Source organism: Theropithecus gelada, chromosome 11 (genome assembly GCF_003255815.1).
Source record: "Theropithecus gelada isolate Dixy chromosome 11, Tgel_1.0, whole genome shotgun sequence".
Classification (NCBI taxonomy): domain Eukaryota; kingdom Metazoa; phylum Chordata; class Mammalia; order Primates; family Cercopithecidae; genus Theropithecus; species Theropithecus gelada.
The window spans coordinates 92,054,675-92,082,494 of record NC_037679.1 but is presented as its reverse complement, the minus strand read 5'-3'; the positions used below and the strand labels follow the sequence as shown (position 1 = coordinate 92,082,494).

Genomic DNA, 27,820 nt, shown 5'->3' with positions numbered 1-27,820 from the left:
AAAAAGTAAAAGACATTTTTATTGAGAAGTGAGGAAACAACAGAAGATCAGAGAAGCAGGTTCTAAAGGGATAGTATCCACAGTTATTCTTGTAATCAATTAGCCAGAATGAATGGATGTTCTCAACAGAATTCTGGGACAAGATTGAATGAGTTCCCACATTTTCTGGTTCACGTGTGAATGAATTACAGACTCAAAATTCTGAAAAAGAGATTACCATTATCCAACAATGGGTAAAATGCTCACCTGTAGCTAGTGGAACGGATACCTGAAAGACACTACCACAGGAAGCACCCCAGAGAGGGAGGTATTTCTCCAGAGAAAACAAGGGTGCTCATGTCAATCAATGGACAACAGGCACGGAACTGCAAAATATAATAAACGTCCATTACAATGAGTTCTCTTAAGCGGCCGCCCTGCAATAAACACCAGATCTGCTTATGAAAAAGAAAAGACAATTAGCATTTAATATGGAAAATACTGGGGGATATGATTCCACAAACTATCAAATATATATATATATATAGTTAGACAGAACAAGTTACATTAAAATATAAAATACTAAAAATTTTAGAAATCCTTTTCAGTGTTAACTTAGGGAAGTCACATGAAATATCCCTTAACTTTAAGAATCTGTTCCCTGTTTTTCCTGAACATTACTTTATTTATATAGTTTTTAAAAAACAACTTTATACTCCACCATGAAAAGTCAACTGTTCATAATGAGATTTTATTTTACAAAAACAGCTTCCAATCTGGAATGTGACTTTCCACGGAACACACTTTCAACGGGAAATGCTTCCCTAATTTATTGAACTTATAAGGTGTTCCTCGTGTAAATTCTCTGAATCTTCATGATGATACTACAACATCTGATACACTTATTGCTCTGCATTCCTTCCGCTATTTTCATCTACAAAGATTTGCAACTTATTTCTGAAAGCTTTTACACTCATCCCAAATATGGTTGGTCTCTCTCCTCTCTGATTTTTGCCATGAGTGTAGTTTTAGGGCCTCCTGCTTGTAAATCCTGTCTACATTATCCGAAGTCTCCTGAACATCAGTTTCTCACATTGCGTCATTCCGATTTCTCATTTGTGAGTCTTGCGATGTATGCGAAGCCCTGAATTCCAACAGAAGGATTTCCCACATTCAGAGCACTTCCACGGCTTCTCTCCAGTGTGAACTCTCTGGTGCTCACTGAGAGATGACTTCTGAGTGAAGGCTTTTCCACATTCACTGCATTTAAAGGGCTTCTCTCCCGAATGAGTTTTCTGGTGTATTTGAAGTGACGCCTTCCTAGGGTAGGCTTTTTCACACTCATGGCACTCATAGGGTTTCTCCGTTGAATGAGTTCTCTGATGTATAATCAGCTGTGATTTTCCACAAAAGGCTCGTTCACACAAACTACATTCATAGGGTCTCTCTCCGGTGTGTGTTCTCCTATGGATAACAAGGTATGACTTGCTACTGAAGGCCTTCCCACACTCACTGCATCCATAGGGCTTCTCTCCCGCATGAGCCCTCAGATGTGCAGTGAGCTGTTCCTTCCTACCAAAGGCTTTCCCACATTCACCGCATTGGTAAGGATTATTTCCTGTGTGAACTCCCTGATGTACGATGAGTTGTGTCTTCATATTGAAGGCTTTCCCACAGTCGCTGCATTGATAGGGTTTTTCTCCTGTATGCATTCGGACGTGAACAAGGAGATAGGACTTACTCCTAAAAGCTTTCCCACATTCACTGCATTTATGTGGTTTCACTCCTGTGTGCGTTCTCTGGTGTACAACGAATGGAGACTTCAAACTAAAGGCTTTCCCACATTCACTGCATTCATAGGGTTTCACTCCTGTGTGACTTCTCTGGTGTAAAAGAAGCTGTGATTTCCAACTGTAGGCTTTCCCACATTCACTGCAGCCATAGGGTTTCCCTCCTGTGTGAATTTCCTGATGGACAATGAGCTGTGACCTGAAAGAGAACACCTTCTCGCACTCACTACATGAGTAGGGTTTTTCTCCTGTATGAACTCTCTGATGAGCATTAAGGTTTGACTTGGCACTGAAGGCTCTTTCACATTTACTGCATTCATAAGGCCGCTCTCCCGTATGAATTCTGAGATGTACAATGAGCTGTGACTTACAACGAAAAGCTTTCCCACATTCACTACACACACAATTTTTTTCTATGCTATGAGTTCTCTGATGCTTAAGAAAATATGGTTCTTCATAACCAGGAAACTTATCAGAATTCCTTCTCAAATAACTTCTGCTTGAAGCTGAGTTTTGTGTCAAACTTTTCCCATGTGTGTTATAGAGTCTCTGTCTTGAAGAATCATGGGTTTTGCTCAGATTAAGTCTTCCCAACACACTACAAGCATAGCTTCTTTCAATACTTTCAAGCTCATCTTGATTGTTCTGGTACCATTCGTCCCACCCATCTACAAAAAACAAACAAAAGATAACTTTTTGAATCATAACATAAACCTGATATGGAATTAAACAGTATTAGGACTGTCATGTAATCAACCTTTCTCTTTTGGTAACAAGTCTACCACCACATTGGTTCAAAAGAAATACTGGCCAAGCATGGGGGCAAGGGAACTGAATCAAAACAGACCAAAATAGGCCCCTCGTGAAAACTGGCAGCAAATTACCAGTAATCAAAAATAGTTTTTAAAATAGAGGTTTAAAACTGGCACTTGGATTAGCCAGGCATGGTGACGGGCACCCGTAATCCCAGCTACTAGGGAGGCTGAGGCAGGAGAATCACTTGAACCCGGGAAGCAGAGGTTGCAGTGAGCCGAGATCGTGCCACAGCACCAAGTACAAAGTTCCTGAGGAGGAAGCCTGACTGACAGAGTTTAAGAAATAGAAAAAGGCCAGGATAGCTAAAACCCATGGAGTGAATGAATGAAAGCAGAACCAAATTATTCAAAACCATGGCAAAAAGTTCTTTACATTTCTAAGATTTTTTTTTTTTTTGAGACAGGGTCTTTGCTCTGTCATCCAGGCTGGAGTACAGTGGCGCAATCTTGGCTCACTGCAGCCTAGACCTCCTGGGTTCAAGTGATCCTCCATGTCAGATTCCTGAGTAGCTGGGACTATACGCACTCGCCACCACACCCAGCTAATTTTTGTATTTTTAGTAGAGATGGGGTTTCACTTGTTGGCCAGGCTGGTCTCAAACTCCTGAGCTCAAGCGATCCGCCCGCCTTTGCCTCCCACAGTACTGGGATTACTGTGCCCAGCCTAAAGGTTTTTAATTACAGAAAATCTCAGTCTTCTGCATTTAAAAGATCAGTTTGACTGTTCTGTAAAAAGTAAGAAACAGGCAGAGAAATACTTTAGACAGTTATTGCAGCAGTCCAGAATGAGATAATTTGAACTACACTTCTTGATATACTTTGGATACCTATTCCCGCCCAAGTCTCAGTTGAATTATAATCTCCCATGCTGGAGGTGGGGCCTGGTGGGAAGTGTTCACATCTGGATCACAGGAGCAGATCCCTCATGGCTTGGTGCAGTCTTCATGATAGTGAGTTCTTGTGAGATCTGGTCATTTGATATTATGTGGCACATTCCCCGCCCCTTCTTGCTCCTGCTTTCACCATGTGATGTGCCTGCTCCCGCTTTGACTTCCACTATGACCGGAGCTACCTGAGACCTCCCCAGAAGCAAATGCTGCCATGCTTCCCGTACAGCCTGCAGAACTCTGAGCCAATTAAACCTCTTTTCTTATAAATTACCTAGTCTAAGGTGTTTCTTTATAGCAATGAAAGAATGGCCTAACACATGTCTGGAATTGGGGAAATTTGGAACATATGGGAGAGAACTAAGATGATTTGCTGAGGGACTGGATGTGGGAGCATAGAAGGGGAGGAGTCAACAGCTTGAATGGCAAGATGGCACTGCTCCTTAGAGATGGAAACACTAAGAAAGAAACTTGTGGAAGAAAATGAAGGACTCCGGCTATTTCTTTTGAGGAAGAGTGGTAATTTTAGAAGGAAATCCCCATTTCTGAAACTGAGAGTAAAGTCTGGGAAAGCATGGGGTAGCGCTCCTACAGGCAGGTAAAACCCAGGACTCAAGTGCCAAAGAGAAAGACCTCAATTTTGATGTTACAACACTGGGGTGAAAGCTTAAACCTTCAGAATGGAAGTCTTTCGACAGTTACAACATAGGAGAGGAGAGCCAAACTGGAAAAAATACCCCTCTGGACAACGCAAAGGGGAAGTGGAAGGTGTATAAAATCACTCAAAGACACAGGGGACATCAGGGCTAAGACTGTGAGTCAAGTCTAGGGGATTTAACTGTGAAAGGCAAAGGAGGAAATAAAAGAAAGGGAAATAGAGGGCCACGAGCCACACCAAGTGAGGGGAAAAAGAAATCCCCTAAAGGTCTCGATGCCCAATGAAACCCATGACCATGACCGTGGGGAGGAGGCAAACTTACCCAAAAGCAAGCCTGGAGCAGAGTTCAGGGAAGAGGGGCCTGCCTGCCTCTCAACAGTGAGGGGGAGAAAACCCAAATATATGAAGAGTGACGGCGATTTCCTTATCTGAGGAGCTCCTGGCTTCATCCTGAGTCAGCTCCAGTAGCTCAAGGACTTCCAGAAGAATTTCTGAAGACAACACTGCGAGTGCCCACTCCTCAGGTACTCACCAGCTCACTCCCATGCCTCCCACCTTCCTCATTCTCACTCACCCACCTGGACAGCTCTGCCTGGAAATTTTGGCATTTATTATCCATGGATCTTCTCCTTGTTCCAACTTGAAGATTAAGTCAGGCTTGGTACCATGATACCCTGTTGATGGGAAATCACAAAGGGTGGGGACCAGGCTGTTAGGGACAGGACCGAGGAATCAAGAGCTACAGAGTAAAACTGCTCATCTCACTTGGGGAAAGATTACAATTAGGAAGTGAGGGACAAATAGGGACGAAGGAAATTTGACCCCTAAAGTTCAAGTTCATAATCATTAAGCACTTCAGAGATCCCAGAGTAGGTCAACAACAAAAAAAGGGATGGCAATTTATTACTCACTATCTGAGTGATGTGACGTTGAGACGGAGTACTTACCCACTGATAACAGGTTATGATAGTTTTCCAATATCACATCTCTGTATAGGTACTTCTGTGTAGAATCCAGTAGCTGCCATTCATCCCAGGTGAATTCCATAGATATATCCTTGAACGACAATAATCCCTGAAATAACACACACCCTGTTCAATTGGATGCAATTACATTAGGTGATGTGGAAAAGATGCAGAGGAACTGGGAAGGGAAAAATGTTCCTCTACCGACTATTTCCTGTGTCTGGTTTAGCATTTACGCTGTGAGAGAATTAAAAATCAATCAAGGAGTTCCGGGCATGGTGGCTCACGCCTGTAATCCCAGCACATTCAGAGACCAAGGCAGGAGGATCACGAGGTCAGGAGTTTAAGACCAGCCTGACCAACATGGTGAAACCCTGTCTCTATTAAAAATACAAAAATTAGCCAGACGCAGTGGCAGGCTACCTGTAATCCCAGCTACTCAGGTGGCTGAGGCAGGAGAATCACTTGAACCCGGGCGGCAGAGGTTGCAGCGAGCCGACATCGCGCCACTGCACTCCAGCCTGGTCGACAGAGTGAGACTCCATCTCAAAAGAAAAAAAAGAAAAAAAAAATCAATCAAAGAGCTTCTATTTGCCAGTACTCTCTTGGATCCTGAAGATTTCAGGATGAATAAAATCCAGTTCTGTCTTCAAGAAGCTTTCTATCTTGTAGATAGGAATGAACATTTATACATGCAAACAAAATAAGGTGTTCTGAGTCCTTGGTAAAAACATCCAGGGTACATTTTGCACAGGAATGAAGAGAGCCACTCAAGTAGTCTTAGAAGATTCATGATGTGTTCCTCAAGAAGTTGGGGTGGAAAGGGCAATTCAGGAGGTGTGTGGACGAGGTTCAACTGAGAACAGGGGGATAAACAAGAGAGTTTATCCTTCTACTTGCAGGAGTCTGAAGGCAATTGGTCTGGGGCTTCCATCTCTGCTCCACCTTACACGGCTTCCACTTCCAGGGCAACCCAGTCTAAGATGGCTCTAGTCATCACATCTGCATTCTAAGCAACAGCAAAGAGTGGGGGCTGGGAGGGAACAGCAGGGAAATTCAGAAATGGAGTCTGTTTCTGTATATGCCCAACTGAAAAACTGGCAAATCTATTATGAAAGAAAGAAAAAAAAATAGATTGGAACATAATTTGCAGTCCCTGTACCAGGAGCAAGCATCACACAGAACACACGGTAGAGCCTGGTCAATTCAAGGAACTGCAAATATTTCAGACACAGAAAAGATTGCTGTCTTTGTTTTCTATTTTTATAACAGAATACCAGAAACTGGCTGATTTATAAAGAAAAATGTTCATTTAGCTCAAGGTTCTGGAGGCCGGGAAGCCCGCAAGCATGGTGCTGGCATCTGGTGAGGGCCTTCTTGCTATGTCGTAACTTGGTAGAAGGCATTACATGATGAGAGACAGGGAGCATGCCAGCTCAGGTCTCTCTTCCTATCCTTATAAAGCTACTAATCCCATCATAGGGTCCCTGCCCTGATGACCTTGTCAAATCCTAAATACCTTCTACCTCCAAATATCATCAACGAATAAATTTAGGAATTAAATTTCCAACATATGAAATTTGAAAGATACATTCAAACCATAGCGATGGCTACAATGGGTGAACAGGTAAGAGCTAGACTACAAAATAAACCTGGAGGCCGGGTACAGTGGCTCATGCCTGTAAGCCCAGCACTTTGGGAGGCTGAGGGAAGCAGATCACAAGGTCAGGAGTTCAAGACCAGCCTGATCAACATGGTGAAACCCCATCTCTATTACAATTACAAAAATTAGCCAGCCGTGGTGGCGGGCGCCTGCAAGCCTAGCTACTCAAGAGGCTGAGGCAGGAGAATCGCTTGAACCAGGGAGGCAGAGGTTACAGTGAACCAAGATCATGACACTGCACTCCAGCCTGGGCGACAGAGCGAGACTCTGTCTCAAATAAATAAATAAATAAGTCTGGAATGATTTTCCTAGTTTATAGAAAAATTGCCAATGTAGGTTTATATAAATAAGAGAAATAATAGGGCAATGTTCGAAGAAATACGGCCTGAAAATTCTCCCGGAGCGAAGACAAATACAGGAGTTCACGTGATAAAAACCTACCAATTGAAATGCAAGATAAGTCAACCAAAAAAAAAAAAAAAGGTCCAAATTTAAGCAGATGGTAATGAAACGTCTGAAAATAAAGTAAATAGAGAACACCTGATAACCAACTAAAAGGAAAGAACAATGTTTCCTGAAAGTGGGAGAGAAATAAAGTACAGAGAAAAAACGCTGATGCTGAAATCTTATACCAGCCAAACTAAAAGGCAAGAATAAGGGAAAATAAAAGACATTTTCAAATATACAAGCACCTGGAAAATTTATATCCATCAAGTGTGGTAGTCATGCCTATAATCCCAGCATTTGGGAGGCTGAGGCAGGAGGATTACTTGAGGCCAAGAGTTTGAGACTATCCTGGGTCACATAGTTAGACCCCATCTCTACAAGTAACAAAAAATGTGTGGGCATGGTGGTGCACACCTGTAGTCCCAGCTACTCAGGAGGCTGAGCTGGAAGGATGGTTTGAGCACAGCAGTTTGAGGCGATAGTTGGCCATGACTGTGCCACTGCACTTTACACTGGGCAACAGAACCAGACTCTGTCTCTAAAAAAAAATTTAACAACTTTTTTAAATTAAAAAAAAAAATACACCCTATACAGACAACACTAAGACACAGAAAGAATTGGTGGAGCAGCAGAACGTAAATCTAAATATTGATTCAAACACATCTGAACTAAAATTATCATCAGCTATACGACTTAAGCATGTGTGTGACGCAAACAGATGAGAATCACAGAAAATGAAGGTATAAAGAAACATCTTTCACTGGGGAACTGTACAGACTTTGGTTGAAAGGGAAACGCTCAGTGGGTCTGCGAATGACTTAAGAGACAATCGAGCACTAAAATGTAGGGAGGGAGCGCGGAGGAAGTAGAGCTTCCAAAACAGTAGAGAAAAAACCGACTGACAAAGAACACATTCATGTTAGAAGAAACATACTGAAAACATAACTAAGACAGTCTGAAACTCATGAGATACACCAAAGAAAAAAATACAAATTAGACAATAAATGAAAAAAGATATCAGGTAAATGCTAAATCAATGAAAGCTGATACTCACAGAATTAGCACAAAATAATTGCATTTTTACATCAGTTTAACTCAAGGGGCTTAAACTAAAGGCATTTCTTTTTTTTTTTTTTTGAGACAGAGTCTCGCTCTGTCACCCAGGCTGGAGTGCAGTGGCCAGATCTCAGCAAGCTCCACCTCCCGGGTTCACGCCATTCTCCTGCCTCAGCCTCCCGAGTAGCTGGGACTACAGGCGCCCACTACCTCGCCCGGCTAGTTTTTTTTTTTTTTTGTATTTTTTAGAGACAGGGTTTCACCGTGTTAGCCAGGATGGTCTCGAGCTCCTGACCTCGTGATCCGCCCGTCTCGGCCTCCCAAAGTGCTGGGATTACAGGCTTGAGCTACCGCGCCCGGCCACTAAAGGCATTTCTTATGCATCCCAAGTAGCATGAAAGTCTCACTACAGCCAACAGCTCCTCTTGCTCAGGCACCTCAGCGTGGGTCACCATCCCTACTGGCTCATCAATACTCGGCCATGATTCTTCTATGCTAGATGGCTTTTCTACAATATATAATTTCACAAATCAAAACACCTACAAAGCTGTAAGATTTATGCCCATTAGGGAGGTTGAGGTGGAGACTAAATGTGATTTGAAAGTAGGAACAGAGAGAATGGAGAGAAGATTTAAACATGACTATCAGTATCCTCCTCTATCTGAGACTCATTTACATTACATACAGGAATATAGCATGCACAAACACACCTCTAAAAAAAAAGGGAACTACGTAAACAGAAGCCAGTAAGATATTTTGATAAATTTTTAATAAACAGTAAGCCAAAAATCTGGTAACTGACTTCCCTGAGCAGAAGCTCTCCAGAGGTAAGCTGATGCACAGCAAACCATCTCTCCCACAGAAGCCCTAAAAGCTCTGGGAACAGTCATCCTGCATGAGGACAACGAGGTGTGAACTGAAAATAGCTAAAAGCAGTATACGAATTAGGCTCCCAGGTCCCACCCACCTAGGGTCTCCAGGGTGGGTGTTACTCAGCCAACACATGACTACCTAACATGCCAGTGGTGCTAGGTACTCTTAACAAAATCCAGGCTGGGCACCGTGGCTCACGCCTGTAATCCCAGCACTTTGGGAGGCCAAGGCGGGCGGATCACCTGAGCTCAGGAGTTCGAGACCAGCCTGGCCAACATGGTGAAACTCCGTCTCTACTAAAAATACAAAAACTAGCGTGATGTGGTGGTGCACGCCTGCAATCCCAGCTACTCGGGAGGCTGGGACAGGAGAATCGCTTGAACTCACGAGGTGAAGGTTGCAGTTGAGTAGAGATCGCACCACTGCACTCCAGCCTGGGCGACACAGCAAGACTCTGTCTCAAAACAAAAAACAAACAAACGAAAAATCCGAGCAGGTAAGGGACAGGGTCATGAGAGAGAGGGAGGCACAGGTGCTGTTTCAGACAGGGGGATCAGGGCAGCTCTCTGATGAGGTGATATCTGGGCAGAAATGCAAGTGCTGTGAGAAGGCAATGAAAGGCTTCTCGCTCTGACTCGTATTTTGAGGAGATCACCCTGACTGCTGTGGAAGACGGAGGGCGTTGTAAGAGGAGATACTGAGGAGACCAGTTAGGAGGCAACTGTGTTAGTCCAATGGAAGACGGCGGCTTGGGCCAAGGTGACAGCGATGGGGATGATAAGCAGTGGCTGGACTCTGGGCATCCTGTGGGGACAGAGCCAGAACACAACCTGATAGAGACACCGTGGCACGCTTAGAGACAGAAGGGGGGCCAGGAGGACACCAAGCAGCCTGGCCAAGCAAACTACAGAACTTCCCCTTTAAAGAGCTGGAGAAGCCTGGGGATAACAAAGGGAGGAAAGAAGATAGTGAATAACTGGTCCATGAATGACTGAAGATGGGGGAGATCCAACCAAGAAGTGAGTCACTGAAGGAGAAAAGTGACCTTGCTAGGAACACGTGGGAAGAAAGGGAAGCCGGTATCCATCCTCTCAAACACGAGGGGCTCCAAGAAAAGGGGACTGAGCAAGCGCCCCAGACACAACCTGGATGTCTGCAAGAACTGATGAGGCTAAATCTGGGGACTTTTCAGAAGGAACTGACATGTGCTTAAGAATTTAAGTAAACAAGGATCCGATAACTGCTTTCCTGCAAAAAATTCTGAAGGCAGAGACTGCAGGGGGACTTTTAAAAGGCAGCAGGGGAGTGAGGGCTCAGCAGCTCACCTCAGGAAGGGCACCGTCTCCCTGCAGCTCACCTCAGGCAGGGCACTGTCTCCCTGGGCCCAAAGAACACCCACAAGATTCCTGAACTTGACACTTGAGCTCATTAGCAGGCCCCTCCTCGGCAGCACTACTTGCAGGAGGGAGACCCCAGGGGAAGAGGCAGTGAGTAGACTTCTGGGTGAGTCTGCAAGCAGTGAGAGAAAGAATCACATACATCACGGAACTGCTGGGTAGAGCCCTGTCAGAGGCTCTAACCAAGCCCCACAAACCCCACAGATGCCCGTCATAACACTGGGTACTGACCACCACACAACACGGGCCTTTGTATCTTCTCCTCTAACCACCGATCTTCCCATCCCAACCCAGAAGGAGCCCCCACCGGAGCGCAACAAGTAAATGGGGTGGGAATACAGACAAGCCTCCTCCATCTCCCTGTGCAGGCTACAATGACGGGATGTACAAGAGCTCGGAGTGAGAGCGTGGCCTGAACTTTCCCATACCTGAAAGTAACTGAGAGTTAATAACAAACAAGACTGTGATCAGAGCATCATCAGCTCTCCTCACAACGACCACTAGGGAAGAAAGGGCTGACAGAGCAAGCCTGAGGCTGTGAGGAGAAACATGAAGACACTACTGTGCCCTTATTATGTTCAGGCCACTCGTCAAGCTGGTTACTTTAAATCTGAGGGAGAAGAAACATGAAACACATCACGTCGATGTGACCATATTAGAAGCTGGAGGTCTACACCAGAAGAGGAAATGGAGCCCAAAGCAGCTGCTTCTGGGGACACAGGATGGAAGAGGAAAGGTGCAGAGCAAAGAGTGGGTAGACCAGGAGCAGCAAGTAGACCAGGACGCTTGTTATCTATTTTATTTAAAGCCATTTACTATTTCTTTAAGCTTGATATGAATAAAAATAGGCTGAGCATGGTGGTTCCTGCCTGTAATCCCAGCACTCTGGGAGGCAGAGGTGGGTAGATCACCTATGGTCAGGAGTTCAAGACCAGCCTGGCCAACATGGCAAAACCCCGTCCTGCTAAAAATACAAAAATTAGCCAGGTATGGCGGCGCACGCCTGTAATCCCTGCTACTCGGGAGGCTGAGGCAGGAGAATCACCCGAACCCAGGAGGTGGCGGCTGCAGTGAGCCGACATCGCGCCACTGCACTCCAGCCTGGGCGACAGAGCAAGACTCCATCTCAAAATGGATAAAAAAATAAGAGAATAAAAATAAAATACAAAATAATGGTAAAAATTTTGAATTGACCTAGCATGATCAAAAGAAAATTTTATGACCAAGAAGCAGTCCACAAACTCTAAGAGACTTAAAATTTCACAAGAGATTATGATAAACAGTTCTACTGTAACGGGATGCACACGCTGCAAAACATCACACCATTCAGTTGCATAAAAAGCCATAGGGCTTATGGGAAAAATGGGGTAAAGGCATAATACCGGTGACACACAAAAAGAGAACCTAGAACCCGATAAAAACAGTAGCAGTTTTATACATGCTAAATGGTTAACAAACATATAAACACTACAATAAATATGACACTTTACCTTGAAAATGACCAGTTATTACATGGTGGTGGAAAGAGGGTTATCTGAAATCAGATGGAAAGCTCACATTGTTCCTTAATATAGCAATGGTGTGGAAACAAATTCATGTCGTCAAAGCAAACAAAATAGCAGAACTGACTATTTATACATTTGTTCCAATAAACTGGAAAACTTAAAGTGGAGATTTTTCTATGAAAATAAAAGTAACCAAAATTACCCCAGCAAGAATTAGGAAAACCAGGCTAGAGCATGGTGGTTCATACCTGTAATCCCACTACTTTGGGAGGCAGAGATGGGTGGACCACTTGAGTCTAGGAGTTCATTAAGAACAGCCTAGGTTGGCCGGGCGCGGTGGCTCAAGCCTGTAATCCCAGCACTTTGGGAGGCCGAGACGGGCGGATCACGAGGTCAGGAGATCGAGACCATCCTGGCTAACACGGTGAAACCCTGTCTCTACTAAAAAATACAAAAAAACTAGCCGGGCGAGGTGGCGGGCGCCTGTAGTCCCAGCTACTCCGGAGGCTGAGGCAGGAGAATGGCGGGAACCCGGGAGGCGGAGCTTGCAGTGAGCTGAGATCCGGCCACAGCACTCCAGCCTGGGTGACAGAGCAAGACTCCGTCTCAAAAAAAAGAAAAAAAAAAATACAAAAAAAAAAAGAACAGCCTAGGCAACATGGTGAAACCCCATCTCTATAAAAAAATACAAAAATCAGCTGAGTATGGCACACATCTGTAGTCCCAGCTACTTGAGAGGCTGATGCGGGAGGACTCCTTGAGCCTGGGATGCGGAGGGTGCAGTGAGCAGAGATCGTGACACTGCATTCCAGCCTGGATGACAGAGTGAGACCCCATCTCAAAAAAAAAAAAAGAAAAGAAAAACAGACTAGTCGATGATCATTTTAAAAAACTGAAGTAGTAGTCAAAGGATCAAAAGTATACTCTTCCCAAAAAGGCAACAGTCCCACACTAACAAAACTTCTAACACCATCCAAAGAACAGAAAATTCCCAGTATATTTCATCTGACATAGAGCTGTGAAATGATGGGACACCTGTATAATGCATCACACAAAGGTGCACAACCCTATAGACAAAACAAGGACAGCACAAACTGTAATCTAACCTCATTTATGATTAACATTGATTAAAATACTTGGCCGGGCGCGGTGGCTCAAGCCTGTAATCCCAGCACTTTGGGAGGCCGAGACGGGCGGATCACGAGGTCAGGAGATCGAGACCAACCTGGCTAACACAGTGAAACCCCGTCTCTACTAAAAATACAAAAACTTAGCCGGGCGAGGTGGCGGGCGCCTGTAGTCCCAGCTACTCGGGAGGCTGAGGCAGGAGAATGGCATGAACCCGGGAGGCGGAGCTTGCAGTGAGCTGAGATCCGGCCACTGCACTCCAGCCTGGGTGACAGAGCGAGACTCCGTCTCAAAAAAAAATAAAATAAAATAAAATACTTAAAAATATTAGTAAAGTAAATCTAATGCTGTGTGTGTGTGTGTATATATATACACACACATAGCATGTATTTGTACATACGTACATAGCAAACTACACCAAGAGTTTATCCAATGAATTAAAGGATAGTCCACATTTTTAAACAACAAAAAACAATAAAATAAGTCACATTAGCACATTCATGGAGAACTGTCAATCATCTCAATAGACATAACAAAAGGAACATGATAAAACTCAACGCTTTTGGCCGGGCGCGGTGGCTCATGCCTGTAATCCCAGCACTTTGGGAGGCCGAGGCAGGCAGATCATTTGAGGTCAGGAGTTCGAGACCAGCCTCACCAACATGGTGAAACCCTGTCTCTACTAAATACAAAAAAATTAACCAGGTGTGGTGACGGGAAGCTGAGGCAGGAGAATCGCTTAAGCTCAGGAAGCGGAGGTTGTAGTGAGCTGAGATCACGCCATTGTACTCCAGCCTGGGCAACAAGGGCGAGACTGACCCTCCAAAAAAAAAAAAAATCAACACTTTCAAAACTCAGAATTTAAAGCAAACTAAAAGTAAAAGGAATTTCCTTGACACAATAAAGTGTTTCTTCCCTAAACCTATAGAAAATATCATACTTTGGCTAGGAGCAGTGGCTCACAACTGTAATCCCAGCACTTTGGGAGGCCAAGGCAGGTGGATCATGAGGTCAGGAGATCGAGACCATCCTGGCAAACGTGGTGAAACCCCGTCTCTACTAAAAATACAAAAAATTAGCCGGGTGTAGTGGCGGGCGCCTGTAGTCCCAGCTACTTAGGAGGCTGAGGCAGCAGAACGGCGTGAACCTGGGAGGCGGAGCTGGGAGTGAGCCAAGATTGTGCCACCACACTTCAGCCTGGGCGACAGAGCGAGACTCCATCTCAAAAAAAAACAAAAAAAAAAACAAAAAAGAAAGAAAAAGAAAATATCATACCTTATATGAACCATTAAAATCATTTCCTTTAAAAACACATGACGGCTGGGGGCAGTGGCTCACGCCTGTAATCCTAGCACTTTGGGAGGCTGAGGCGGGCAAATCACAAGGTCAAGAGATCGAGACAATCCTGACTAACACGGTGAAACTCCATTTCTACTAAAAATACAAAAAAATCAGCCAGGTGTGGTGGTGGGCGCCTATAGTCCCAGCTACTCAGGAGGCTGAGGCAGGAGAATCACTTGAACCCGGGAGGCGGAGCTTGCAGTAAGCCGAGATCACGTCACTGCACTCCAGCCTGGGCAACAAAGAGCAAAACTCCATCTCAAACAAACAAACAAACAAACAAAAAATACTAAGAGAATCAGCTGAGATAAAATGAGAACTGGTGGAGATCCACCATCTTGTTTTGCAGCTGCCTGAGACACAGATATGGCTTCTGTTCCACTGACTCTGGAACTATGTAAACAGCTGTTGGATTCTACAGTCCCTGATAAACAGCTCTCACCCGACTGGCAAAGAGCTGCTTGACTTGTGGATGGCAGTTCCAAGGTGAACACATGACATCCTGTTTGGAAGGCTGCTGCTCTGATTAAAGAAGAGTCAAGAATCTTTCTGAGTTATTTACAGCTTAGAGCAATTGGGTAAAGTATGTTTTTGTGAGCAAAATTTACCTTTCTCTCTACCTGATTTCTCCAAAATCTGGAAACTATTCATGAGTATTCTGATCTTATGGTAATACAGTTATTTATATAAGTGCAGCAAGAATCTGTTTTCTTTTGCAAAAGGACACAATTGGAAAGACTGGTTATTGTATCAAGGCCTCAAATGGAATGGCGTATTTTCAGATATAACCAGGCTGCTTTGAGAAATTTAGGTTGGATTTACAGAGCTGATAAAAAGCCCCTTGGAAAGACTGGCCTGGTACCTTGTCCACCTTAAAGATTCCTGACCTGTGGCAAGTAAAGAATGTCACTTTCTAACAGGCTCAGGAACCTCATGGTATTTTGGGATCTCGAGAAGACAGGAATTCATACAGGTGTTACAAGCACAGTCGAGCGGCAAATCCTTGGGTTGGCTTCTGGCCTTCTAAGCTTTTAAAAAGTCGAATCAAAAATTCCTTATAAAAGTTCCAGCAAGGCCGGGAGTGGTGGCTCACACTTGTAATCCCAGTACTTTGGGAGACCAAGGCAGGCAGATCATGAGGTCAGGAGTTCAAGACCAGCCTGACCAACATGGTGAAACCCTCTGTCTACTAAAAATACAAAAATTAGCCAGGTGAACTGGCACGCACCTGTAATCCCAGCTACTCAGGAGGCTGAGGCAGGAGAACTGCTTGAACCCGGGAGGCGAAGATTGAAGTGAGCCGAGATCACACCACTGCACTCTAGTCTGGGTGACAGAGTACACCCATCTCAAAAAAAAAAAAAAAAAAAAGAAGCTCCAGTGAAGTCACCTTAAAAGAAGCCTACGTGGCTGGTCACTATTCTTGCCATTCTTATGCAAATAACCAGGCCAAGGATGAGACCAAAATTTATTTGCAAATAAATTGGTCCTGCTATGATTTATTCTTGGTAGAAGCAGGAAAACTGGAGACAGAAATTTTAGATTCTGATTGCTGTTCTGAGTTTTTGTTATTTGCCTATAATTTGGGCTAATTCTGAATTATTTCCTGGCTACAAGAAGTCCCGAAAAAGGAATGAGGTTTTCGTTTTCTTCATGATACTTTTAGTTGGCCCATTAACGGAATAGGTTATTTGCTGCTGTTGTTCCGGCACAATCAAAAGTTCTCTTTCGGCCGGGCGCGGTGGCTCACGCCTGTAATCCCAGCACTTTGGGAGGCCGAGGCGGGCGGATCACAAGGTCAGGAAATTGAGACCACAGTGAAACCCCGTCTCTACTAAAAATACAAAAAATTAGCCGGGCGCGGTGGTGGGCGCCTGTAGTCCCAGCTACTCAGGAGGCTGAGGCAGGAGAATGGCGTGAACCCAGGAGGCGGAGCTTGCAGTGAGCCAAGATTGCGCCACTGCACTCCAGCCTGGGCAACAAAGCGAGACTCCGTCTCAAAAAAAAAAAAAAAAAAAAAAGTTCTCTTTCGCTTGTAATCCTTGCGGGCATTATATTTCTACTATTCAAATTATTACGTATCTCTCATCGTTTTACTTCATCTGAGAAAACCAAAGTCATAGTATCCTGAAGACCAGAAATGATTCAACAACCCTGTGAATCTCCTTAATTTGGAGTCCTCCTGGGCCTGATGTGTTTTCCACTGCAATGCACTGCTGCTAAAGCTATGCCATATCAAGCACCTCCCTAAGGTTCAGAGGAGGGTGCCTAAGATAGGAAAGCTGGGTTGGGAGGTGAAGTGTGAAGGCCAAAGCCATCCTGGAAGCTCATCTACCACGTGGGCTTCTGATTAACGCCTGTTCTGGGAAGGCCGGTAAGATTTCCAGTTCATCTGTTGTTCCTTGTGTCAGAGCAGGGACTTACCATAAACCCTACCCTTAGGTCAAACAACCTTGATGTAACCACACTTCAACTGTCCACACATCCCTTCTGAACCACCCCTCCCTATGGTCTAGATGTCCTGGGTCTGGGGTTGCAGGGATCTACCATCTTGTCTTGCTACCACCTGAGACACAGACATGGCTTCTGTTCATAAGTCCCTATCAAATGTTTCTTTGTAAGAAACAAACAAACAAACAAAAAAATCATGAGAACCAGTAAGAAAAGTCAACAGGGTAGCACTTTTAAACAAATCAGTAAGGAACAGCTTTTTGGTACATTAGCAGTAACCAACTAGAAAATATAATAAAAAAATGCCTATATGATCATAACAAATCTAGAAAGTACTTAGAAATAAAAATATTTAAAATGCAGGAAAACCTAACAAAAAATACACATGATAAAATATGTAAGTACAGAAGAGATTGAAGCAATATGCCATGTTTATGATGAGTAGACTTATATGGTAAAGATATTAATTTTGCCGGGCGCAGTGGCTCACCCCTGTAATCCCAGCACTTTGGGAGGCCGAGGCGGGCGAATCACGAGGTCAGGAGATCGAGACCATCCTGGCTAACACAGTGAAACCCCGTCTCTACTAAAAATATAAAAAATTAGCCAGGTGTGATGGCGGGCGCCTGTAGTCCCAGCTACTCAGGAGGCTGAGGCAGGAGAATGGCATGAACCCCGGAGGCAGAGCTGGCAGTGAGCCAAGATCGTGCCACAGCACTCCAGCCTGGGTGATAAAGCAAGTGAGACTCCGTCTCAAATAAATAAATAAATAAATTAATTAATTAAAGATATTAATTTTCCACAAATTAATTTGCAAATTTGATAAATTCTCAATGAAAATACCAAGAAAAATTTTCATTGTATTTCATCTAATAATTCTAACTCTCGCTAACGTAAAATAAAATCATATGCTTGGACTACTGCTGCTACAACTAGAAAATTTTAAATACTCTTATCTTTTTAAAAAACCAGAGACCTGTGGAAGCAAGGAGGACTAAATAAACTAAAATTGCAGAGAGAAAAGAGCTGCTCTTAGGTGAGCTAAAATTGCTGGCTGTTGCCCACCTGGGTCATTTGCTCAGCTTGAGAGCAGTGAAGGAAGGGCTCAGCCCAGACAGAGGACTAGGATAGGGAAAGAGAAACCAGTGAAGGTTTTGATGCGCCCCAGTGGACAGTGAGCTTTCCCCATGGGACATGTGTTGAGTGCTGGTCAGTGCAAGAAGCTGCAGGCTGGGCTGGAATGGCAGACTGAGTCTCCCACAGCCTCAAGGTGCTCCAGAAACAAAGTACCAGTAGAGACAAGCCTGCAATAAATACACCATCCAGAAACCCGAAGCCACAGGTAATAGAGTCCAGCCCCTAAACGGCTCAATTCCTGTTTAAACTGAAGTGATCAGCCATTCCCCTACTGCATGACAGAGAAAAGGGGAAATATCCTCTGTTATAAAACAACAGTAAGGTCAGGCGTGGTGGCTCACCCCTGTAATCCCAGCATTTCAGGAGGCCAAGGTGGGTGGATCACCTGAGGTCAGGAGTTTGTCGAGACCAGCCTGACCAACATGGTGAAATCCCATCTCTACTAAATATACAAAACAGCCAGGCATGGCGGTGGGCGCCTGTAATCTCAGCTACTGGGGAGGCTGACGCAGGAGAATTGCTTGAACCCAGGAGGCGGAGGTTGCAATGAGCCGAGATCGCGCCATTGCACTCCAGCCTGGGCGACAACGCAAGACTTCATCTCAAAAAAAACCCACAACAGTAAACTTTAGCCTCTGTGGTTATTCCTTTTAAAACAATGTCAGCAAAAAATTAAAAACTTTGAGACATGAGGCAGGAAAATATGACTGACAAAAGGAATAGGCAGATAATTGATCCAGCCGCACACATGATCCAGACGATGTTAGCAGACAAGTAATATTACAAATAACTATCATAATACATAACTATATAAGTATTTAAAATACAGAGAAGTTATATAAAGTGAATAAAAAGAGAATTGGAATTAAAAAAAAAAAAACAAGGAGATATTTAGAAACGAACAACTGATCCCTGAAATGAGCATCAGCGGGACAATGGCCAACACAAGCCTGTTAAGGATGTAGAGCAAACCACCCTTCTCGTGGGGTTGTGCTACTGTCCAGTGAGCACATGGTGAGAGTAATACTGCTAACGCCTACGCAACACACCCACATCAACTACAGTGGTGCAATTTTTTGAAAAGTGGAAAATCTCTTTTCCATGAAAATAAAAAAGGATTTAGGGCAAATGCAGCTCTCAATTCCTGGTACTGGGAATGTGAAGTCATTTCGCCACTTTGGAAAACCGAGAGTATGTACTAAACGTAAATGTATGTAAACAGTGACTCAACGGTATCACTCGTAAGTATGTGCCCAGTGGTTCTCAATGGGTAAGAGGGAGATTTTGTCCCCCAGGGGGCATTTGACAATGTCTGGAGCCATTTACAGTTGTCACAGTGGGGCAGTGCTACTGGCACCTACATGGGTTGGGGCCAGGAATGCTGCTCAACATCCTACAATGCACAGGACGTTCCTCCACAACAAAGAATTATTCAGTCCAAAATGTCAATAGTGCTGAGGCTGAAAAATCCTGGTATGTGCCTAACAGAAATGACAGCTGATGTCTACCAAAAGAAATGTACAAAAATATTCGTAGTAGTGTTATCGAAAATAGCCCGTAACTGAAAACAACCTAAACACTGATGTTGATAATAGATGATTACAAGAGACAAACTATGAAATGTTTATACAACAGAATATCATACAACTTCACAAAAATAAACCAACACAAACATTTTAAGGATATAAACATCTGCATTAAAAATGTATAGGGAAAGACCTAGAAGAATATCTACCAAACCGATTACCTCCGAGGAGAGAAAGGGGATTGGGATGGGTGGGTGGTTATAAGAGACAATTGTGTTCTAAGAGAATGTAGAAAAATAGCAACTGTATCATCAAAAATTAATAGTTCCAGTTCTGCATGTAAAGAGCCTGGAAGCAGCCACTCTGTCCTAACAACAAGTAAAAAGCTTAACAAACTGAAAAATCAACAACTCTTCTTAGATCTGAAAGCGAAGTGAAAATACAGGGCAAACCACTGTCCCCAAAATTAGAGACAGGCAGAAACACAGTACTTACCAGAGCACAAACCTCTGTGAGAAAGTGTCAGGATAGAAATACCTGAACTGCAACTGACAAATTGCCAGAGGCTAGGTGTGTACGTGTCTGAAGTTAAAATGTCCAAGGGGGCCGGGAGCGGTGGCTCACGCCTGTAATCCCAGCACTTTGGGAGGCCAAGGTGGGTGGATCACGAGGTCAGGAGATCGAAACCATCCTGGCTAACACAGTGAAACCCCGTCTCTACTAAAAGAATACAAAAAAATTATCCGGGCATGGTGGCGGCGCCTGCAGTCCCAGCTACTCGGGAGGCTGAGGCAGGAGAATGGCGTGAACCCGGGAGGTGGAGCTTGCAGTGAGCCGAGATCGCGCCACCGCACTCCAGCCTGGGTGACAGAGTGAGACTCCGTCTCAAAAAAAAAAAAAAAGTCCAGGGGGACCCACTTATGGTAGGAGTGGAGGGAGACAAGGTCCCAAGCTTTTTTGAGTTTTACTTTCAGGAGCTCAACCAGGTTCCCAGAGCCTAATCTACTAAGGTTTTGTCAGAGCCTAACTAACCTGAGGAAAGAATATACCAAATTCCATCCTGTCCCATCTAAGGGATGGGGTAGGGGTGGCCTGGGTGGCCTGGGAAATACTTGTGAGGTTCGGAGTCCAGGGGAACAGGCTCACAAAGAGACAGACCTAATCAGGGGCCTACAGAATGCTCACCCTTTCCCGATATCTCACCACCATATTAGTAAAGTACTATTAAAAGTAAATCTTTTTACTCAGTACATCATGTCCAGCTACGAACAAAAAGGGACAAGGCAATACTAAAAGGCAAATAAACATAGACAGGGTGACCAGGCACAGTGGCTTATGCCTGTAATCCCGGCACTTTTGGAGGCCGAGGTGGGCAGATCACCTGAGGTCAGGAGTTAGAGATCAGCCTGGCCAGTATGGTGAAACCCCATCTCTACTAAAAATAAAAAAATGGCCGGGTGCGGTGGCTCACGTCTGTAATCCCAACACTTTGGGAGACTGAGGCAGGTGGATCACGAGGTCAGGAGATCGAGACCATCCTGGCTAACACGGTGAAACTCCGTCTCTACTAAAAATACAAAAAGAATTAGCTGGGCATGGTGGCGGGCGCCTGTAGTCCCAGCTACTCGGGAGGCTGAGGCCGGAGAATGGCGTGAACCCGGGAGGTGGAGCTTGCAGTGAGCCAAGATAGCACCACTGCACTCCAGCCTGGGCAACAGAGCAGACTCCATCTCAAAGAAAAAAATAAATAAATAAAAAATTAAAATTAAAATTAAAAAATTAGCCAGGCGTGGTGGCGTGCACCTGTAGTCCCAGCTACTCAGGAGGCTGAGACAGAAGAATCGCTTGAATCCAGGAGGCGGAGGTTGCAGTGAGCCGAGATCACATCACTGCACTCCAGCCTGAACTCCGTCTCAAAAAAAAAAAAAAAAAAAAGCACACACAGACAGGGGAAGCATCAGAACCAGGCATGATAGGGATGTTGAAGGTATCAGAGAAAACTTAACAACAACTATGATTAATATGTTATGGGCTCTAGTGAATAAAGTAGGCAGCATGCAAGAATAGATGGGCAGGCCAGGCGCAGTGGCTCACGCCTGTAATCCCAGCACTTTGGAGGCCGAGGCAGGCAGTCACTTGAGGTCAGGAGTTCAAAACCAGCCTAGCCAACACAGTGACACTCTGTCTCTACTAAAAATACAAAAATTAGCCAGGCACCGTGATGCGCACTTGTAGTCCCAGCTACTCAGGAGGCTGAGGCACAAGACTGGCTTGAACCCGGGAGGTGGAGGCTGCAGTGAGCCCAGATTGCACCACTGCACTCCAGCCTGGGCAAGAAAGTGAGACTCCATCCCAAAAAAAAAAAAAGGCCAGGCGTGGTGGCTCAAGCCTGTAATCCCAGCACTTTGGGAGGCCGAGACGGGTGGATCATGGGGTCAGGAGCTCGAGACCATCCTGGCTAACACGGTGAAACCCCGTCTCTACTAAAAAATACAAAAAAACTAGCCGGGCGAGGTGGCGGGCGCCTGTAGTCCCAGTTACTCGGGAAGCTGAGGCAGGAGAATGGCGTAAACCCGGGAGGCGGAGCTTGCAGTGAGCTGAGATCCAGCCACTGCACTCCAGCCTGGGAGACAGAGCAAGACTCCGTCTCAAAAAAAAAAAAAAAAAAGAAAAAAAAAAAAAGAAATACTAGTGATCAAAAACACTGTACAGAAGTAAAGAATGCCTTTGATGGGCTATGTATTATGTAGACAGTATGAGATTGAGCGAAAAAATCAAACCTCCAAGCAAAGAGAACACTGGGGAAAAAAAAAAGAACAGAATATCCAAGAACTGTGGACAGCCATAAAAGGTATAGATATGCACAATGGAAATACCCGAAGGAAAGGAAAAGAACAGAAGAAAGACAGCCGGTGCCTGACGCATGGTGGTTTGACTTAGTATTTTTCAATTTTACAACAGCACAAAAGCAATACACATTCAGTACATTCCCCAACTTACAATGAGACTCCATCTGGATAAATCTATTACAAGTTGAATATATTAGCCGGGCGCGGTGGCTCAAGCCTGTAATCCCAGCACTTTGGGAGGCCGAGACGGGCGGATCACGAGGTCAGGAGATCGAGACCATCCTGGCTAACACAGTGAAACCCCGTCTCTACTAAAAATACAAAAACTTAGCCGGGCGAGGTGGCAGGCGCCTGTAGTCCCAGCTACTGGGGAGGCTGAGGCAGGAGAATGGCGTGAACCCGGGAGGTGGAGCTTGCAGTGAGCTGAGATCCGGCCACTGCACTCCAGCCTGGGTGACAGAGCGAGACTCCGTCTCAAAAAAAAAAAAAAAAAAAAAAAAAAAAAAAAAAAAAAAAAAAAAAAACAAGTTGAATATATTATAAGTCAAAAATGCACTTCTGACAAAGAGATTTTCAATTTATGATGAGTTTATCAGGATGTAACCACATCATTAAGTCAAGGACCATCTATATATGACACAATAATTATTGAAAATTTTGCTGAAGTAATGTCAGACACCAAATCACAGATGGAGGAAAATCCGAGAATACCAAGAAGATAAATGCCAAAAAACCTGCATGTAGGCATATCATTTTTAAAACACAAAAAATCAAAGATAGGCCGGGCGCGGTGGCTCAAGCCTGTAATCCCAGCACTTTGGGAGGCCGAGACGGGCGGATCACGAGGTCAGGAGATCGAGACCATCCTGGCTAACACAGTGAAACCCCGTCTCTACTAAAAAATACAAAAAAAAATAGCCGGGCGAGGTGGCGGGCGCCTGTAGTCCCAGCTATAGGGAGGCTGAGGCAGGAGAATGGCGTGGACCTGGGAGGCGGAGCTTGCAGTGAGCTGAGATCCGGCCACTGCACTCCAGCCTGGGCGACAGTGCGAGACTCCCGCTCAAAAAAAAAAAAAAAAAAAAATCAAAGATAAGCCTGAGGGGGAAAAAAATACCTTACCTACAGAAACCACACAAGCAGGAAAATGGAGTGAACAGTTAAGTTGTTTAGAGAAAAAAAAAAAAAAAAAAATCCATCAAAACAGAATTCTGTACCCTGCAAAATTATCCTTCAAAAGTAAAGAAAGACTTTCTCAAAAACTAAGATAATTTATTGCTGTTACAAGTAAACTTGCCTTAACTGGGCAGAAAAGGAAAATACAGGTCAGAAACAGATACAATTTTTTTTTTTTTTTTTGAGACAGGGTCTTACTCTGTCGCCCAGGCTGGAGTGCAGTGGCATGATCTTGGCTCACTGCAACCCTCACCTCCTGGGTTCAAGCGATTCTCATACCTCAGCCTCCTGAGTAGCCAGGACTACAAGCATGCACCACTACACCTGGCTAATTTTTATATTTGTAGTAGAGACAGGGTTTCGCCATGTTTGCCAGGCTGGTCTTGAATTCCTGACCTCAAATGACCTGCCCGCCTCGGCCTCCCGAAGTGCTGGGATTACAGGGATGAGGAGCCACCAGGCCTGGCCACAGATATACATTTTAAAAATTGAGAACATCAAAGAAAGAATAAGTGAAAGTAAAATTAAAACTTTTTTCTTATCTTTTTTTTGAGATGGTCTCACTCTGTTGCCTAAGCTGGAGTACAGTGGTGCGACGGCCTCAAACTCCTGGGCTCAAGTGATCCTCCCACCTCACCTCCCAAGTAGCTGCGGCTACAGGTGCACACCAGCACACTTGGTTTTTTGTTGTTGTTGTTGTTTTGTATAGACAAGGTCTCTGCGTTGCCCACGCTGGTCTCAAACTCCTGGCTTCAAGTTGCCTCCTGCCCTCAGCCTCCCAAAGTGCCGGGATTACAGGCATCAGCCACCATGCCTAGCTATTTTTCTTTTTTTGTTGTTGTTGAGATGAAGTTTCGCTCTGTCACCCAGACTGGAGTACAGTAGCACGATCTTGGCTCACTGCAACCCTCACCTTCTGGGTTCAAGCGATTCTCATACCTCAGCCTCCTGAGTAGCCAGGACTACAAGCATGCACCACTACACCTGGCTAATTTTTATATTTGTAGTAGAGACAGGGTTTCGCCATGTTTGCCAGGCTGGTCTTGAACATCTGATCTTGTGATCCACCTGCCCTGGCCTCTCAAAGTGCTAGGATTACAGGCCTGAGCTACCACGCCTGAGCCACCATACCTGGCCATGCCTAGCTATTTTTCTTATTCTTAGTTGACCTAGTCTGTTCAAAACAGTAATAGTGGCTGGGCACGGTGGCTCACGCCTGTAATCCCAGTACTCTGGGAGGCCAAGGTGGGCGGATCATGAAGTCAGGAGATCAAGACCATCCTGGCTAACATGGTGAAACTCCGTCTCTATTAAAAATACAAAAAAATTAGCTGGGTGTGGTGGCACGAGCCTGTAGTCCCAGCTATTCGGGAGGCTGAGGCAGGAGAATCACTTGAACCTAGGAGGCGGAGGTTGCAGTGAGCCGAGATCGCGCCACTGCACTCCAGCCTGGGCAACAGAGCGAGACTCTGTCTCAAAAAAAAAAAAATCACCAAAAAACTCCTGGAACTAAGTGATTATACCAAGGTTGCAGCAGGATACAAACTTAATGTACAAAAGTCAACCCCTTTCTTGTACACAGGTGTAAGCTGAATATGAAATAAAAAACACAATACCATTTACAGTAGCACACACAAAAATGAAATACTTAGGCCTAAGTCTAACAAAATATATAATGATATTATATAAAATCTATATGAGAAAACCTACCAAACACTGCTGAACGAAAGCTAAGAACTAGATAGATATAACATGTTCATGGATAGGAAGACTCAATATTCAAGACTTCAGCTCTTCCCAGCTTGATCTACAGATTCAATGCACTGTCAGTTAAAATCCCAGCAAGTTATTTTGCAGATGTTAACGAACCGATTATAAAGTTTAGACAGGCTAACATGGTGAAACCCCGTCTCTACTAAAAAAATACAAAAAACTAGCCGGGCGTGGTGGCGGGCGCCTGTAGTCCCAGCTACTCGGAGGCTGAGGCAGGAGAATGGCCTGAACCCGGGAGGCGGAGCTTGCAGTGAGCCGAGATCGCGCCACTGCACTCCAGCCTGGGTGACACAGCGCGAGACTCCGTCTCAAAAAAAAAAATAAAAAAAAAAATTAAAAAAAAATAAAGTTTAGACAGACAAAAGACTTAGATTAGCTAACAGGATCCTGAAGCAGAAGGATAAAGTTGGGAGAATGAACCTGACTTCAAGACTTATAGGCTGGGCATGGTGGCTCACACCTGTTATCCCACCAACGCTTTGAGAGGCCAAGGAGGAAGAAGTGCTTGAGGCCAAGAGTTGTAGGCCAGCCAAGGTAACACAGTGAGACCCTATCTGTACCAAAAAAAGAAAAAAAAATTAATTAGCCAGATGTGGTGGCACGTGCCTGTAATCCCAGTTACTCAGGAAGCTGAGGCGGGAGGATCCCTTGAGCCCAGGAGTTCAAGGCTGCAATGAGCTGTGACTGTTCCACTGCACTCCAGCCTGGGCGACAGAGCGAGACTCCGTCTCAACAACAACAAAAAACACTTATTTTAAAGCTACAAAAATCAAGACAGTGTGGTAGTGTGGTATTAGTGAAAGAACAAATAGACCAACAGAACTCAATAAAGAGCCCAGAAATAGACCCATATAAATATAGTCAACTGATCTCTGACAAAGGAACAAACTCACAGGGGGGAAATATCCACTCCTAACTTTCTCTCATTTCTTTAGCACCACAGCCTTCCTCACTGTGTCCTTTCCTTTCATTAACTTGAATCCTCACCTCGGTCCTCTTGAGGGTTCTAGTTGGTCACACTCTGAGCTTCCACGAATACAGTAAGGTGTCTTTAGCTATTTCCAGTTTAGACCTCCCATGTGAGTTACAGGCTGAAATACAGGCATTGGATACTCAACACCTGCGAAAGTCTCTCCCAGGATCCCTCTTCTAACAGCTTTCCTAGTCTCCGGCTGTATAGCTCAGTGGCAGAGCACAACATCCGGCAACGTCGTCGCCACCACTCACCGAGTGCAATGGATTTGGCAATCAAGTCACTTGTAAAATCTCCCCTCTGGTTCACTCCGTCAATCATTCATAAAGTCCAGATGATCCCCTGGCCCGCCCCTTACCTCTTGGACTCTCGAGCTCCGCTCCTAGCCTTTTCTGCCTACTCATACACCTGTAATTGTGTCCACAGTTCACTAGACTACCGTCCCCACCAAACCAAAGCTCCTCTAAAATCAGGAACATACATAACTTATCTCTGCATTGCCAGCACCAGCTCTAGAGTTCAGCACACAAAAAGACACTCCATAAACAAGCATTTGGCCAAACGAAAAAGGAGGAACTGGTAATTTCTCCAACGAAGGTCCAACGGCCTGCGTAAGACAACTTTCTGTAGAAAACACGAAAAGATGGAGGATCTCAGATTTCAGGGCCCGCAGCTGGCAATGAAGTGCAGTATAATTGCCCGTCACAGATTACCACGAGGCACGTTTCTGCAGGACCAGAGCTTGGGTGAGCTTTAGAGGAGCTTCGGTTTGGCGGGGAGGGTAGTCTAGTGAACTATGGACACAATTACAGGTGAACGTGAGTTCAGTTCCCGGGAGTAACCCCGCAGAGATCAACGTGGCCACCCTCAGTATCCAGTCGACTTTTAAACACGGAAAGTCTCTACTTACCCAGCACGAAGCTGTCCGGAAACTGGTGGCCATCCCCACGCCCACGTTCGTGCGCTGCCGAGGGGGCAGGACCCGCGGGCTGCGGAGAGACCGCGAGGGATGCGTCCGCACGAAGACAGGTGCGGGTCCTGGGCCCCAGGCACCTGACCGTCCCGGGGCTGAGTCGCTCGCAGGGACGCCGGCTCCTCAGCTCTCGCCCAACGCGGAGCGCGCGTGACTAGACGGCCTCCCGGTCTGGGTACCAGGAGTCGCACCGATGGATTTGTGCCGTTCAGCAGCCCTGACTCGGGAGAGCAGGCGGCTGGCCTGGCTCCGTCCACGCCTCGAACCGACGGAGCTGTTTAGCTGGTCAAGTCCCTGGTCTGCCCCGGATAATCCCAGCCGCTTAGCTCCGCGCCTCCGCGGTCACAGAGGCTAGCCAGGTTCACCCACTGGCCAGATTTCGGTCCACTGAGTCGAAGCCGGAAACAGCCCTGCACGCGCGCACCCGACTAAGACAGGGTGTGTGGCGCACGCGGATGTGC

The 27,820-nt window shown here is 45.2% G+C and overlaps 1 protein-coding gene across 5 annotated transcripts; it reads right to left on the bottom strand.

Annotated features, from left to right (window-relative positions):
• ZNF26 (zinc finger protein 26) lies at positions 1-27,820 on the bottom strand. 5 transcript variants are annotated; one of them, XM_025402241.1, is made up of 5 exons: positions 27,293-27,820; positions 10,491-10,585; positions 5,077-5,203; positions 4,708-4,803; positions 1-2,437 (listed from the first exon to the last, which is right to left on the bottom strand). In XM_025402241.1, exons 1-5 carry the CDS (start codon positions 27,327-27,329, stop codon positions 1,092-1,094), a joined length of 1,701 nt encoding a protein of 566 aa, XP_025258026.1. In that variant the 5' UTR covers positions 27,330-27,820; the 3' UTR covers positions 1-1,091. The 5 variants fall into 5 exon arrangements, with proteins under 5 accessions (XP_025258026.1, XP_025258029.1, XP_025258030.1 ...); XM_025402244.1 differs by lacking the exon at positions 10,491-10,585 and adding an exon at positions 26,401-26,504 and having other exon boundaries at positions 27,297-27,820; XM_025402245.1 differs by lacking the exon at positions 10,491-10,585 and adding an exon at positions 5,995-6,200 and having other exon boundaries at positions 27,297-27,820.

Coding starts and splice junctions, on each gene's coding strand:
- ZNF26 (XM_025402241.1), bottom strand. CDS start 27,329: ATGGCCACCAGTTTCCGGACAGCTTCGTGCTGGGTAA. Junction 10,586..27,292: donor GACAGCTTCGTGCTGGGTAA/GTAGAGACTTTC, acceptor TCCTGCAAGTAG/TGCTGCCGAGGAGGGGCCTG. Junction 2,438..4,707: donor TTCCAGGCAGAGCTGTCCAG/GTGGGTGAGTGA, acceptor TGTTTTTTGTAG/ATGGGTGGGACGAATGGTAC.